This window comes from Muscardinus avellanarius (assembly GCF_963383645.1).
Source record: "Muscardinus avellanarius genome assembly, chromosome: 6".
NCBI classification, from domain to species: Eukaryota; Metazoa; Chordata; class Mammalia; order Rodentia; family Gliridae; genus Muscardinus; species Muscardinus avellanarius.
Window position 1 is genome coordinate 19,393,983 of NC_137791.1, and position 16,734 is coordinate 19,410,716.

The 16,734-nt window shown below is 42.1% G+C and overlaps 1 protein-coding gene across 2 annotated transcripts in view; it reads left to right on the forward strand.

The window, feature by feature from the left end:
• Positions 1 to 1,507: 1,507 nt before the first annotated feature.
• The window catches only part of EDNRA (endothelin receptor type A), a gene marked incomplete at both ends in the record, with an annotated part of 58,803 nt that continues 43,576 nt past the window's right edge, over positions 1,508 to 16,734 (forward strand). Inside the window, one exon of one of the 2 annotated variants that reach the window (XM_080697628.1) lies at positions 1,508 to 1,936. In XM_080697628.1, the coding sequence (XP_080553754.1) occupies positions 1,517 to 1,936 (420 nt within the window). The remainder of the gene's footprint in view (positions 1,937 to 16,734) is intronic. The other variant, XM_080697627.1, reaches the window with a different exon arrangement.

Genomic DNA, 16,734 nt, shown 5'->3' on the forward strand with positions numbered 1-16,734 from the left:
TTTCAAAATAAAGAATAAAAATTAGGGTAGGGGGTGTAGCTTGGAGGTAGAATGCCCCTGGGTTCCATCTCCAGACCCGCAAAAAAAAAAAAAAAAAAAAAAAAAAGCCCACAGGAAAGGAAATATTAAAATAGGAGGAGCCATTTTTACTGGCTTCTAATTGATTATTCTGTTGCCACTAATCTCCCTCATTTTACCATTTTACCAATGTATCTTCTTTAAGGGTTAAAAGAGAAACCTTCACTTATCTGGGCAGGAGGGATCACTAGTTTTTTGCAAGTAACCAAAAAATAAATAAGTAAATAAATACCAGGTGGTTTTTAAAAATATCTTAATCCCTCCCAGCCAGTCTGGTGTTTCATCTAAACTCTGGCAACTTCTTTTAAAACACTGTAGGTGTAAATAAAGCATAAGAATGAGAGATGGGAATGATCTAGTGGTCAGGAGCTCAGGCTCTGAGTCATTGTCCCGCCTTAGAAGTGTTGTACTGCCACCACTGCCCGGGACCCTGACAAGCTGCTCGGCCTCCTGAGTCCCTGGTTTCCTGTCCTCCCAGTGAAACTGTGATGACTTCTCGGGATCAGTGTCTGGATTAGACAGCAGTACACACAGTGTGATGTCACATAAGAAGCATAGATACACAGGATATTTGAAAGGGCCTGGGGCCTGTAGTCCCTTAGACACCCAAGCAGTACAATTAGCCTGGGAAAGTCTGCTACCACCATCACACGCATTGGCAGACACCGTGATAATAATTTCCAATGTGTGGAACAACAGGAATTCCTTAGTAAGAAGATGGAGATTTACACCGGACATGGTGGTGCTCTCTTGTAATCCCAGCATTCGGGAGGCTGAGACAAGAGGATCTCGGTTCAAGGACAGCCTCAGCTACTTAGTGAGGCCCTTTGCAAGTCAGTGAGACCCTGTTTCAAAATAAAGAATAAATAATAAGGCTGGGGGTGTAGCTCGGCCCTGGATTCCATCCCCAGTACCACCAAAAAAAAGGAGATAGAGATTTAGCAGGGGGTGGCAGAGTCCACTGTAATCCTAGTACTTGGGAGGCTGAGACAGAAGGATCACAGGTTCAAAGTCAGCCTTGGCAACTTAGTGAAGCTCTCAGCAACGTAGCGAGACACATACATTTTATATCTCTACTCTTGAAAGAGTTTTTGTAATTGGGTTCTCATCAACCAGGTCGAAGAGATTACATTAGGGAAAACTGACATATCCTCAACCACGCTGTGATCTAGGTATAAGTATATTTATAAGTATGGATGCAGATGAGATTGAGACCGAATGATCTTGCCTTCTGGTCTTTATTAGTTTTGTTCTGCCGTAGGGTAAACCGACATGCCTAATTACCAACTATTCCATATTTTAATTAAAGCAATAAATAATCAGTGACTACTTTGATAGTTAGATTTTGTCTGAAAAACAATTTTTTCCTCTTTCTTTTGCCAGGTTGAAAAAGGACTAAAATCAACGCAGCAAGACCTTTTTACAAATCTCCATCAAGATGGCGATGTTTTGCCTGAGAATATTCTTTTGGCTGGCGCTGTTCGCATGTGTAATCAGTGATGATCCTGAGCGGTACAGCACCAATCTAAGCAATCATGTGGATGACTTCACCACGCTTCGGAGGACAGAGCTGGACTTCCTCGCTACCACTCATCGGCCCACTAATTTGGCCCTACCCAGCAATGGCTCCATGCACAACTACTGTCCGCAGCAGACCAAAATTACTTCAGCTTTCAAATACATTAACACAGTGATTTCGTGTACTATTTTCATTGTGGGAATGGTGGGGAATGCGACTCTGCTCAGGATCATTTACCAGAACAAGTGTATGAGGAACGGCCCCAACGCGCTGATCGCCAGCCTCGCGCTAGGAGACCTGATCTATGTGGTCATCGATCTCCCTATCAATGTGTTTAAGGTAGGAAATAACTACCAATGCATTTGCAGGCCTGAACCCAGGCTCCATTCCACAGTAAAAGGGTCGCTGCAGACTTCCCATCTTTGGAATTCTGCTGTCTTTTTTCTAATAATTACTTCTACTATCTTAAAGCTTGGTGACATCTTAAGATTGTATTATTTGATGGACTGTTCAAAATCATGTTTTTGTTTTTGTTTTTGTTTTTGCGGTACTGGGGATGGAACTCAGGGGCATTCTACCTCTGAGCCACACCCCCAGCCCTATTTTTATTCTTTATTTTGAAACAGGGTCTCATTGAGTTGCAAAGGGCCTCACTAAGTAGCTGAGGCTGTCCGCGAACCACAGATCCTCCTGTCTCAGCCACCCAGATGCTGGGATTACAAGTGTGAGCCACCATGCCCAACTCAAAATCATAGTGATTTATGCATTGCATTCTGGTGCCAGTGCTGAGCTTGCTGGTTAGACAAACAGTCTTGAGAGGATCGCTGGGTTTTTCTGAGATTCGGTTTCCAAAGTGAGTCCTACTGGGTCTCCAAAGTACTGAAAATAAATATAGCTTCAGTTACCTTTTTAATATAACACTGTTCAGAATCCAGATATCCAAGATACCACTTGAAATGAAAAGCACCTATTTTATTTTTAACTGTCTGGATTGATGATTGAAGCCAACAGGCCTGATGGCTTTTCTCAGTTATCTGGGTGACTTGGAGATAACCGGGTTTATGTGACAGCAGGCCAGGCTTGACCTTGTTGAGTAATGTTACTAAAACCATTCAAAACAGGCCTACGCTTACTCTTGTCTATTTCACTTTTTCAGTGTGCATTTATTGACTGACTGCTGTGTCCCCACCCCTGAGCGAAGCAATAAAGATCCAGAGACAAGAAAAGTTAGTGCCTCTATGGGAGAAGAAGATAACTATCCAATCACTCCCAGAATCACCTTGATTTAGAGACAGTTTAGTATCAAAACAAACAAAGCCAAAAGGAATTAGACATTCCATCTTTGGTGCATCTGTTATAAGGGGCAAGTTGCTGCTGCAACTATTCAAACACAGTAAAATTCAAGTCAGATTGCGTGTGTGGCACATGCCACGTTTTAGGAAATGTCCTTATGCTAAACCCAGAGAAATCATTTTTTTCGGTGTCTCCCCTTCCCCATCCTCCTCATGGTAATATTCTAAAACACTGCTTTAAATGACAAGTTTTGTCAATTGAATTCTAAGTAGAAGAGTATTCTGCTAGTTTCCAATAGATATACTTAAACTGTGGTGAAATTATGCTAATTTTCAAGAAAAATTAGCAGTCTCAGCCAGGTGTGGTGATGCATACCTATAATCCTAGTACTTGGGAAGCTGAGACAGGAGGATTTCTGATTCAAGGAAATTCTCAACAATTTAGTGAGACTCTGTTTCAAAAGAAAAAGAAAAATTAGTGGTCTAACAATAAAGATGAAAACAATGATTAAAATCTTGAGCATTATGAATAAAAACCTTTCAAAATTATACCATATAGTGCAAAAGCAGAGAATTTAGACAATGAATAATCAAAAAAACATATTACAGTCTCTTTCCACAGAATACCATGAGTACATGTGTTTTCTATTTGAACTTAAAACAGGCTTTGGGAACCCAATTGTGATGTGAAATTGAAAATGCATAATTAATTTACAATGTTTTCATCTACGCCGTCCCGCATACTCTACGGAACTTCATTTTTCCTTTAAAAAGTTCTCAAGTTTCCTTTTATGAGTTACCAGATGTATTTACCACTTAGCTTTCTCAGAACATCTCCTTTTAATGGTAGATTTCAGAATGTTGACAAGACTTACTCAAGAATGGACTCTTAGATAGTCACAGTGTGGAGTATTAGACCTTGATTATCCCTACTTACGCACTCGTTAACTAACCCCTCTTTGTTCAGAAGAATAATTAACCATCTCTGAACTAATAACTCCCTGCTGCTCCTCTGAAGTCCAGTGCACACACTGACCACGTGCACAGCAGTTTCTTGGCAAAGCAATATCCACCAACGCTGGGTAGAAGACCAGCACATCTGTCTGGGACCCCACTGCCAGTCGCCAGACTAAAACTTCAGTTTTATTCCGTAGCAACATTTTAAGTCAAATGATGTAGAATATTTCCAAATTCATTGAAAATCCAAATAAAACTTTGTTTTAAATTCATGTAGCGATGGATAAAAATGAGAACATCTGTATTCAGCCAGGAGGCTCTTCTTCTTGATAACCCAATACGTTGTGTACCTTATCGGAGTGCTAAATAATGCAGACAGTGGGACTATGCTGTTTTCACATCACAGGAGGACATTGCTGTCATTCCTGTTTTTCTAAAACTCACGGAATGCCAGGCGTGGTGGCACACGCGTGTAATCCCCGCGCTTGGGAGGCGGAGAGAGGAGGATCGCGCAGGTTCGAAGCCAGCCTCAGCTGGCTTAAGAGACCCTGTTTCCAAATAAAAATATAAAATAGCTCTGGGAGTGTAGCCTGGATGTAGAAGGCCCCTGGGTTCCATCCCCAGCACCACCAAAAAAAAAAAAAAAAAAAAAAAAAACATGGAATATGCATCATTTAGCCAACATTAATTTTAGAAAGTAAACCATTTAGGTAAAAAAAAAAAGTACTCTTTTGTCATTTCAGTCTTCTTCCAGAGAAAAAGGGAAAAGCACTGTAATTTCTTAAGATGGCACACAGTGTCTAGGGATTATCTCCACAGCTTTCTGCCATTCTCTTTCCTAGGTGAAGAGACCAGACCCATGATGCTAATCCCTGACTTCTGCCTAGGACAGTCAAGAGTCACCCTGTTAGGCAGTGTGAGGTCAGGCCCCCATTTCCCCTCTGCAGGGCTGCCACCTGCCATTAAGATTCTGATACTGCTGGGTATGTGGTGGGATAACACCTGTTATCCCAGAACTTGGGAGGCTGAGACAGGAGGATCACAGGTATGAGGCCAGCCTCAGCAACTTAGACTCTGTTTCAACTTAAAAGATAAAAAGGGGTCAGGTATAACTTACAGGTAAAACTCCTCTGGGTTCAATCCCCAGTGCCAACAAGCCTTTAGATTCTTCTACCCACGTCAAATTCACTATCTCTGTCTTGCAGGGCAAAGTAGAAGCTGTCTATCTCACTTAACCCTTGTACTTAGTCAGCTATGAACATAATGCATAGATTTGGAGAATATTCTACTAAAAGGATGGGCGCATGTGTTTCCTTTATCTTCCCCCAGCACATTAAAAGAATTAAGCTGAAGCCAGGCATGATGGTGCACGCTTGTAATCCCGGTACTTGGGAAGCTGAGACAGGAGGATCGCGGTTCACTTCCAGCCTCAGCTACTTAGTGAGGCCCTCCGCAACCCTGTTTCAAAATAAAGAATATAAAATCGGGCTAGGGGTGTAGCTTGGAGGTAGAATGCCCCTGGGTTCAATCCATAATACTGCAAAAGAAAAAAAAAAAAAGAATTAAGCCGAAAGAAAAATTCTTGAACACACCTGCTATACTCTTCAAATAATGATGAGCTTTCAAATCACACCAATGGTTGCGGAGAACGATCGCATCGGTTTTATACTCAGTTCTAAGGTGTCTCCTGATGGAGAACACCACCTGAGGCTTAGCAGAGTGAGAACTGTAAGTAGACAATGTGAAGATCGTGTCTTGGGACCAGCAAGAATTGCTGAGTCAACTGTGGTACTGTTGACTCAGCAAAAGGATGTGGCATGAATCAAGCACTTGTTCTACAAACATCTTATTCCTTTGGAAAGAGATTGTACTGAAAGCCTTTCCTAGGCAATGTGCTGGAGCACAGCGGCAGGAGGCAGCTGGGTTCTCTGATATCTCGTTACCCGAGCAGCTGGGGCTAAGTGGCTCCGGGTGGTCTGTGGGCATGGAAGGACGGTCACTCCACACCTCCATTTCCAGAAGTTTCTTAGTTGGTTTTCATATCTTCAGAGTTTCTCCTCCCCCAACCTGTCCTGAACTTTGCTTCACCTATCACGAGCTCCCGCTTCTCAAGAACATCCAGGTGCTCCCACCCGTCCCCACTGCCTCCTCGGTTCAGAGGTCAAGGCGCCCCACACTCCCCGACACACTACACCCAGTTTGGATCCATTGCCGCTGTGCATGCTCAGCTCCTTTTGGAACGCCATCTTTGTCCTAAAGAGCATCCTCGGAGATGCTGGCTGTAGTCTAGTCATATTGCTGCTTCTGCTGAGTCATTATAGACCTAAAATTTTTAAAAATGAGTTATATATTTGACATCAAGAAGAAATAAACCAAGCCACGCATGGTTTCTCACCACGCTTGTAACCCCAGCATTCGGGAGGCTGAGACAGGAAGACCCAGGTTCACAGACAGCCTCAGCTACTTAGTGAGGCCCTCTGCAACTCAGTGACCCTGTTTCAAAATAAAGAATAAAAATAGGACTGGGGATGTAGCTCGGAGGTAGAATGCCCCTGGTATCACAATAAATAAATAAACCAAGAAAATAAGACAGTGAGGAGACATTCCTCTGGTCCTTGCTTGTGTGTGTGTGCGCGCACACACAGACACATACACACACACACACTCACACACAAACCTGGTGACAAGAGAAAAACAATCAGAAAATAAATTGTAAAGTAGGAAGAACCAAAGAAAGCAAAAGAAAGCCAGTTGTCTTCTTGGTTTTCGAGCATATGAAGACCTTGCAAATGGCAATATTGAAGAAAAGCTATCACTATGTTGATCAAAGGATAACTCTAATTTTTAGTTCTTTAAAAACAGATATAAAGCCCGGCATAGTGGCGGATGCTTGTAATTCCAGCATTTGGGAGACTGAGACAGGAGGATCATGATTTGCGGACAGCCTCAGCTACTTAATGAGGTCCTTTGTGACTCAGTGAGACCCTGTTTTAAAATAAAGAATAAAAAATAGGGCTGGGTTGTAGCTCAGTGGTAGAATGCCTCTGGGTTCTATCCCTAGTAACACACACACACACACACACACACACACACACACACACAATCTTTAACTGTAAGAAAAGACTAATAAAAACAGGAAGAAGAGCTGGGCGTGGTGGTGCCTCTAATCCCAGTACTTGGGAGGCCAAGACAGGAGGATCACAAGTTCAAGGTCAACTTCAGCAACTGGCCAAAATATTGTCTCAAAATAAAAAATAAAAGCCGGGCGTGGTGGCACACACTTGTAATCCCCGCACTTGGGAGGCAGAGACAGGAGGATCGCGCAGGTTCAAAGCCAGCGGCGCGCGCTGGCTTAGGAGACCCTGTTTCCAAATAAAAATGTAAAAATAGGTCTGGGAGTGTAGCCCGGAGGTAGAAGGGCTTCCAGGAACCCCAGTACCACCAAAAAAAAAAGGGCTGGGGAGTGGCTCAGAGGTAGAATGCCCCTGGGTTCAGTTCCCAGCACATACAGAGAAAAGGGGCGGAGAGGGAGAGAGAGAGAGAGAGAGAGAGAGAGAGAGAGAGAGAGGTGAGCAGACTCTTTCATCTACCTAAGCCAACAGCCTAAACTGGTGATGGATTCAGTTTGTTAGGAAAATGCATTCATTTTTCAGTTAAAACTTTGGCCAGGTACATTAATCAGTATATAAAATATTTACATTGGTTAGAATGGCAGAACAATTAAAACATCATCTTTGTATTTGGGGAATCAAAAATAATTTCCACTCAGTAAGTAGAAATATTGAATAAAAACTCAACATTCAATAATTGTATCCTTCAGTGATTTATAAGAATATATATATGCCATAGGGCAGGGAGACAAGTCATATTTTGTAATAGGACAGAAATCCTAAAAGTGACGTTCATATGGGGCCAAGGTTTGCCCCATGTAGTCCAGGAGAACAGCTCTCCTGCCACACAGACTTTCCTATAAGCCGCTCTTCCTCACCTCCCAGGCAAAAATAAGAAGGGGAGAAAATATATGTATGAGTGTAGCCGGGCACTGTGGCGCACGCTGGTAAGCCCAGCATTTGGGAGGCTGAGACAGAAGGATCTGGGTTCGCAGACAGCCTCAGCTACTTAGTGAGGCCCTTTGCAACTCAGTGAGACCCTGTTTCAAAATAAAGAATAAAAAAAAATAGGGCTGAGGGTGTAGCTCAGAAGTAGAATGCCCCTGGGTTCTATCCCCAGTACTGCAAAGAAAAGAAAAGAAAGAAAGAAAGAGAGGGAAGGAAGGAAGGAAGGGAAGGAGAAAGAAAGGAAGGAAGGGAGGGAAAGGGAAGGAAGGAAAGAGAAAGAAAGAAAGAAAGAAAGAAAGAAAGAAAGAAAGAAAGAAAGAAAGAAAGAAAGAAAGGGAGGGAAGGAAGGAAGGAAGGAAGAAAGGGAGGGAAGGAAGGAAGGAAGGAAGGAAGGAAGGAAGGAAGGAAAGAAGATGATATATATGTATGAGAGAAATTGGGTAAAAGGCTGAGAACGACCTCATGAAGAAGCATGAGGTTGAGTCCAATAGCTTGGCATGGGGATCTGTCTCGTGCACAGGGAGAGTTGAAACCAGGGACGCTGTAGGTGATGCTCTCGGTGGGTAATGTCTCCATTTAGCATGCAGTGTAAAGAACATTCATGAGCGCCACAAGAATAAGATCCAGGAACACAGATTGTTGATCACTAACTCTCTCCTGCTGCAATCAGCCACCTCTTATTGAGGACAACAACAACAAAATAAACAAATATGATTCCTGTATGAAATTAGCGGAAATATTTTGCAATGAAAAGTCATGACTCCCAGTCTGTTGCTCTGGCAGATGATCTGAGCACTGTGGGAACTGGAGGCATTACATAGAGTCTGTTTTAACTATGTCCATGTTCACACACAACCTTTGATATCCCGGGCCACTAAAACCCATTTTTGGGAGGAGGGATGTCCATGCAAAAGTTTCTTGAAATGTCAAAACACCAAGACAATTTGTGTTTCAGAAATAAATGACCACAACTTAGAGATTGGATGCCTTAAACATGGTAGACATTTAGGAGTGTTTGTTGCTGTGGTTTCATCTGATTTGATTTGGCTGATAGGGCTTTTACTGTTAAAATTAACTTTTAATCAATTTTCTCCAAGACCTTCACATTAAAACGATAATTTTGATAGACTTGTTGAGGAATTCATTTCTTTACAAGGCAGAATATGGTATCTGTGGTCTACACATACTATTTTCTAGGTTAATCAAATTACCCATCAAATTCCTTATGTAATAAGCGTGTTATTTCCCTTTAATTGCATGCCAAACAACTAAAATCGGACCTTTCTCATGTACACCAGTAGTACTGATAAGGTGATAAATATTAGCTACTGAAGCCAGCATGGTGGCACATGCTTGTAATCCCAGTACTTGGGAAGCTGAGACAGGAGGATCACCAATTTGAGGCCAGCTTTAGCAATTTAGTGAGGCCCTCAGCAACTTTGCAAGACCCTGTTTCAGATTTTAAAAAGGCTGAGATATAGCTCAAAGACGGAATGCCTCTGAGTTCACTCCCCAGTCCTCCACCCCGAAATGGCTATCAAAACAGCATTCCCTAAATTTTAAGAGGCAAACCCTCGATGAAGATCTCCGTCCCTTGCTGTGCACTGAGACCCACAAGGACATCTTCTTTTTAGGTAATGCTGCCTCTGTCCCTACCCCAGGCAGCCTCTCTCCACACTTTCCCCACCTCCATCTATTCCAGCTAAGCAAGCCAATCAGAAAATGTCAGGATGGTCCTTCTACCTCCAATCATTTTCCTCCAGGCCTCCTCTGGCCTGTTCCACTGTGTTCTTCTCAGATCTCTGTCTAAGCATCTCTTGATCTGGCAAGCATCCACGACCCAGGCTGGGCTGCTGCGTCCCCATCCGCTCCCACGACACCCTCTGTTAACCCTATGATGGCGCCCACACAAGCTCCCCTGTACTCACCCATTCATTGCTCCCACGCAAGTTCCTCGGGGCAAGCAGCCGTCATTCCCTACCATTGTGTCTCTTTAAAAAGTTTGATGATGAGTATAAAAAATGGAAATGAGCCGGGTGTGGTGGCGTACGCTTGTAATCCCGGCATTCGGGAGGCTGAGACCTGGAGGATCGCGGTTCGCAGACAGCCTCAGCTACTTAGTGAGGCCCTCTGCAACTCAGTGAGACTCGGTTTCAAAATAAAGAATAAAAAATAGGGCAGGGGGTGTAGCTCGGAGGTCGAATGCTCCTGAGTTCCATCCCCAGACCTGCAAATAAATAAATAAATTAATTAATTAATTAAAAAATAAAAAATGGAAATGTAGTTGCTTCTAGTAGGATTTTTTTTCTTTCATGCAATTCCAGACCTAAAAGTAGATTTGCTTATTGAATTCCTATTTTTCCCCCCTGCAAACCAGAATGTGTGGGAGTTTCACTCATCTGAAACTTATGAGAAGCAGCGCAGCAGGATTGTTCTTCCTCCTTCCCCTTGTCTCCGGGGGCCAAGAGCTCCTTTGCGATGGTCCAGGCACCGCGCTGTGTAACTGATTTCCCCTCTCCTTGGGGATACCAAACCAGCCGAGGGTCTCTCACCAAGCTTTCTGTGCAATCACCATTCTTTAAGTGTGGTTGTAATTGTGGTTTCAATTGAAAACATTAAACCCCAAGTAATTTTGAATATCTAAATCAACCATTCGCTCACAAAAGATGTTATAAGAAATAGGTTCATTTTCTGGCATGGCCCCGACAAAAGCACAAAGTCGCAAAGAATTCATTATGCTAACTAGTTTATTTAAGACTAGATGTACATATAAAATGACAGCGTGATAAATTTATTAGCCAATTTGCTGTTGGTTATGAGGAAGTGGCTGTCTGGAAAGACTTCAGAGCCCTGTCCAGCTTGGCCTCGGCTCTGACTCTTCACTTCCTGTGTCTGGGAACTGCGCTGCCTTCTCTCGTGGTCCTGTTGAGTAATTATTCTCATGTGAGGCTACCCTGCTACCCTCGGCATTTGGCTCTCAGCACAGTTATTCCTGTCCAGCGATGGGGGATGGGAACCACCCACAACTGCAAGATTGTTCCCATGGCTGCGGAGAAGGGAGGCGATGGTTCTGGTCCTGTTCGTAGTCCTAAGGTGTGGAGATGTAGACAGACTCTCGCAGCTGATGAATCCTCCATCCTAGAGTTCAGCTCATGACAAGACTTTGCTGTGTCCCAAGTTTAACATAAGTAAAAAATGCAGAAGAGTTTAGGTTTGAGGAAGGAATTTTTGCATGATATACGTGTGTGTGTGTGTGTGTGTGTGTGTGTGTGTCTAAATGTTGCTATGATTCCAGCATTCTGATCAACAAAAGTAGATGTTGGGTGGCGAGTTAGCTCAGTTGGTTAGAGCCTTGTGCTGATAATAAAAGCAGATGTTATGGTTATTTTCTTTTTTCTTTTTTCTTTTTTTTTTTTTGTACTGAGAATTGTATCCATATGCATTCTACCTCTAAGCCACATCCCCAGCCCTATTTTTTCTCTTTCTTTCTTTTTTGTTTCTTTTCTTTGTGTGTGTGTGTGTGTGTGTGTGTGTGTGTGTGTGTGTCTATGTGTGTCTGTGTGTGTCTGTGTATCACTGGGGATGAGCCCAGGAGCATTCTACCTCCAAGCTATAACCCCAGCCCTAGTCTAATTTTTTATTTTGAAACAAGGTCTCACTGAGTTGTGGAGGGCCTCACTAAGTAGGTGAGGCTGGCCAAGAACCTGCAATCCTCCTGTCTCAGCTTCCCAAGTACTGGGATTACAAACGTGCACCATCACGCCCAGATTCTATTTTATTTTTTAATTTTGAAATAGGGTCGAAAGTTGCTGAGGGTCTTAGCAAGTTACTGAGAAAGGTCTCAAACCCGCAATGCTCCTGTTTCAGCCTCCCAAGTACTGGGGTTACAGGCCTGCACCATCATACCCGGCTATGGCTTTCTTATTCTAAAACATTTCCATAGAGAAATCTTATGAGATGTTTAATTATTATACAAAGTACATAGAGTTGTTATAGACTGTGAAAACTAAGATAAACAGAGGAACCAAGTGTATCTCTGAAGTTGATGGATGTTAAAATCAGAGCAAATAAATAAGAAATGTTCTAAGCCGGGTATGCTGGCACATGCTTGTAATTCTAGCATTTGAGAGGCTGAGACAGGAAGATCATGGTTCGCAGACAAGCCTCAGCTACTTAGTGAGGCCCTTTGCAACCCAGTGAGACCCTGTTTCAAAATAAAGAGTAAAAGATAGGGCTGGAGGTATAGCTAGGGAGTAGAATGCCCCTGGGTTCCATCCCCAGTACAGCAAAAATAAACAAACAAACAAAGAATGTTCTAAAAAAATCCATCCAAGTAAATCAGATATACTGTCAGAAATTCTACAGCTGCCTTCTAAAAGGTCTGCCACATTCTCTTGGGAGTCAGAATTACTACTTTCTATATCGAAAATTTTGTTTGTGACTAGGTCTAGTTGTTGTTGGAAAAACTGACGTAAGCTAAAAAGTTAATGGTTGAAATTAAAGTCAATAGTAAATATATCATTCAGCCTCTTGTTTAACATAAGTAAAGAAACATGCAGAAGACTTTAGGTTTGAGGAAGGAATTTTTGTGTGATATACGTGTGTGTGTGTGTGTGTGTGTGTCTGTCTGTCTGTCTGTGTCTGTCTAAATGTTGCTACTAAAACCTAGTGTGTACTCTATGCCAGGTTAGCTCACAACAAACCTATGATGTGCCACTATTCTCTTGATTTTTAAGTTAAGAAATTGAAGCACAGAATGCTTAAGTAATCGTCTCAAGCTCACACAGCTTGCAGAGCCAGGGTGTGAATCCCGTCAGCCACCAGAGGCTGTGCCATTACATTTCTTTAAGACAAACTTATCCACACGTCCTATAGCACATCTGGAAATACATCTTCAAAAACTGCTCAGAAAGATGCAACACAAATTGCTAGCACTATTTTTCTTGGCAATGGGATTCAAGATCTGGGGAGGATATTGGAGGAGAGAATTTTTGCTTCTTGTTTTGTATTTTTGTTTATAATTTGATTTTTACCATATGCATCTATTTCTTTTGCTATTTTAAAAAATGTTCAGAGATTAAAAAAAAAAAATCATTCCCTTTTCTTTTCTCCACTAAATCCAACAACTTTTTTTTTCTCTCTCTCTTTTTTATTTTTCTTTGCCAAGTTGGGCATGGAACCCAGGGCCTCACACATGCTCTACCACTGAGCTCCCCACCCCCCAGCTGCTCTGAGTTCTTATTTGAGAGCAGAAGTAAAGAAAACGTGTAGGGTGCAGAAACTGCTCACCAAAATAGCAGCTACGTTGAAAGCCGTGCACACGGCCTGGGAACATCTGGGGCACAGGCATTCTGTATCCTACCCTGGTCCTGTTAGTGAGATCAACTGACAGAGGAAGAGCCAGAAAGTAAAATATAAATAAATAAACTGAGGAGGAAGGTTGGACTCTTTGATGGACTCATTGCCCAGACACATCTGCTCAGAGAACTCCTTTTTGCCAAACGAATGTCTCCTTCACTTATCACTTCAGGCTAGGAAATTTAGTTCTGGACACAAGACAGAGAGGTGAATGTCTGTGGCCAGCCCCTATAGTTTCAATTGGGGTAGAAAAATCAGGTTTTTGTTTTGTTTTTTTCCTGTGGATCTGGGGATGGAACCCGGGGGGTATTCGACCTCTGAGCTACATCCCCAGCCCTATTTTGTATTCTTTGTTTTGAAACAGGGTCTCACTAAGTTGCGGAGGGCCTCACTAAGTAGCTGAGGCTGTCCACGAACCGCGATCCTCCGGTCTCAGCCTCCTGAATGCTGGGGTCACAAGCGTGCGCCACCACGCCCGGCTCATCAGGCTTCTTGAGAAAGCTAAATGTTGCACTTCTAGACCCTCCTCCCCAGGCATTTACCAGTGCCCAGGAATGAAAAAGAGAAGCTAGAAGCAGAACACTTGACATTTACGGCTGTGTCTAAAGTGATCATGAAAACGAATCCAGAAATCCTCAGTTTTAAAAGTACATTTTATTTTAAATTATTTTAGTTTATATCATTGGCCCAATATGATTCTACCTATTTATGGGTGCACTACCATCTTAATACATGTGTACAATATGTAATGATCAGATCAGTCATCCATATCCGTCGCCATTTCTTCGTGGGAAACATTCAGAGGCCTCTCTACTGGCTGTTTTAAATATACAGTTGAAGCTGGGCGTGGTGGCGCACTCTTCTAATTCCAGCATTCGGGAGGCTGAGACAGGAGGATTGCGGTTCACAGACGGCCTCAGCTACTTAGTGAGGCCCTTTGCAACTCAGTGAGACCCTGTTTCAAAATAAAGGATAAAAAATAGGGCTGAGGGTGTAGCTTGGTGGTAGAATGACCTTGGGTTCTGTCCCCAGTACCACAAAAATAAATATCTACAGTTAAATGTATTCAAGCATAGTTACGCCACTATGCTATAGAGCATTCGAAGTTATTCCTCCTATCCGACGCACCCCACACCCATGAACCATCCTCCTCTCCCCACTCCCCCAGCCTCTGGTAACCTCTGTTCCACTATCTACTTCTATGAGATCAACTGTTTCAGCTCTCATACAGAAGTGAGAGTGTGTGGCATTTGTCTTTCTGTGTTAGACTTATTTCACCCAACAGGATCTCCTCCAGTTTCAGCCATACTGTTACAAATGATAGGTGTGAAATCCTCAAATTTTTTAAAATTTAATATCAAAGGTACCTTTCATGCAATAGTTCCATTAAATATAATTAATAAAAGCCAGGCATGGTGGTACTCACTTGTAATCCCAGTACTTGGGAGGCTGAGAGAGGAGGATTGCAGGTTTGAGGACAACTTCAGCAAAGAGTGAGATATTTATCAACTTAATAAGATCCTGTTTCAAGGTAAAGAATAAATAATAAGGCTGAGGTTGAAACTCAGAGGTAGAAGGCCCCTGTGTTCAATCCCCAGTGACACACACACACACACACACACACAAACACACACACACAATATATATATATATGTATTATGTCATATGTATTATGTATATGTATTTATGTAATATAATATATAATTTAGATTGTTATTATACTTACATATAATATAAAATATATAATTTATATATTGTTATATATTTCTTATTACATATAATAAGAAATTTTATTACTTCTAGGCAGCAAATAAAACCCAAAATTGAGCATGTTCAAAAATCATTGTCCAGCTGGGCTTGGTGGCACACGCCTGTGACCCCAGCCTTTGGGAGGCTGAAACCAGAGAATCCCAGGTTGGAAACCAGCCTCAGCAATTCAGTGAGGCTCATATCAACTTAGTGAGACTATTTCTAAATAAAAAAATAGAACTGGAGGTGTAGCTCAGATGTAGAATGCTTCTGGGTTCCATTTGCAGTACCACACACACACACACAAAAAAAAAAAATTTGCCCATCAAAATATTACAAATAGCTGGGCTTGGTAAAAACACACCTGTAATTCCAGTACTTGGGAGGCCAAACCTGGAAGATCCCTGGTTCAAGGACAGCCTCAGCAAGTAGTGAGACTCTCATCAACCTAGAAAGGTCCTGTTTCAAAGTAGAAATAGAATAAGGCTGAGGGTGTAGCTAGAAGTAAAATGCCCCTGGGCTCAATCCCCAGTACCACGCACACAATATAACGAATAAATGTCTACTTGCCAAATGTATGTGTATACACAGCATACACATACATATGTATAATAAAGCAATAAAAAGATAATAAGATAAAGCATTTAGACAGAATGTTTACACCAAAAACCAAAGTTGGACCACTGGGAACTTTTAGGTTGAAGGAAGACTCACAGCGTGGTCTCACAAAATCAAAATATGTAGACTCCACCAGAGTTGCTCTTTGGAATGAGTACCCCTTGGGCCAGAATTCTGTTTTCCTGCGTTTCACCATGGTTTCCGCACATGTTATTTGCTGACAGAAGCTAAGCTTATGAAAATCGGAGTAGCGTGACATCACGTGGAAGCCATAATACCTTAAACATCTTACAGTATACACACAGAAAAACGCGCTCAAGGTCAGCTCTGTGACCTTTCACAAAATGAACATTCACGCGTCACCAGCGCCAACAAATGATATTTCCAGCACCCAAAGGAACCCTCGTCACTCTCCTGACTCCTAAGGCGCTCTCCTTCCTGACTTCTATCAGCACGCATTCGTCCGTGTCTGCATTTCATATATATGAAATCAGGCGACATGTATTATTTTTTTGTCTGCTTTTATTCAACATTATGCTTGCAAGAGTCATCCATATTGTTGTTGTTGGTGGTAGCCCATCTGCTCTCATTATCATCTAGTACTTCACTGTGTGATTACATTACAACTTATTTATCCATTCTACTGCAAATAGGCATTTGAAATAGCTTCCAGTTTTGAACTATACTGAATGGCATTTCTATGAACATTCTATGAAGATTTTTGCACTGGGGTACAAAGAACCCCAGGTACTGGGGATGGAGGTACTGGGGATGGAACCCAAGGTCATTCTACCTCTCAGTGACACCCCCAGCACTAATATTTTATTCTTTATTTTTGAAACAGGGTCTCAGTAAGTTGCAAAGAGCCTCACTAAGTAGCTGAGGCTGTCCGAGAATCATAAGGTTTTTATGTATGTATATATGCCTTTCTGTCACATATAGAGCTATATACTATAGTCTTACTATAATTCTTTATTATAATCCTTTTTATATTTTAATTAAGTATGTTAGATAACTATATCAGAGCATGGTACAGAACTGGGAACTAGGCAGAGTTTCCTAGACAGAATTCTTTTTTCATTCTCAAAATTTAAAGACATGTGAA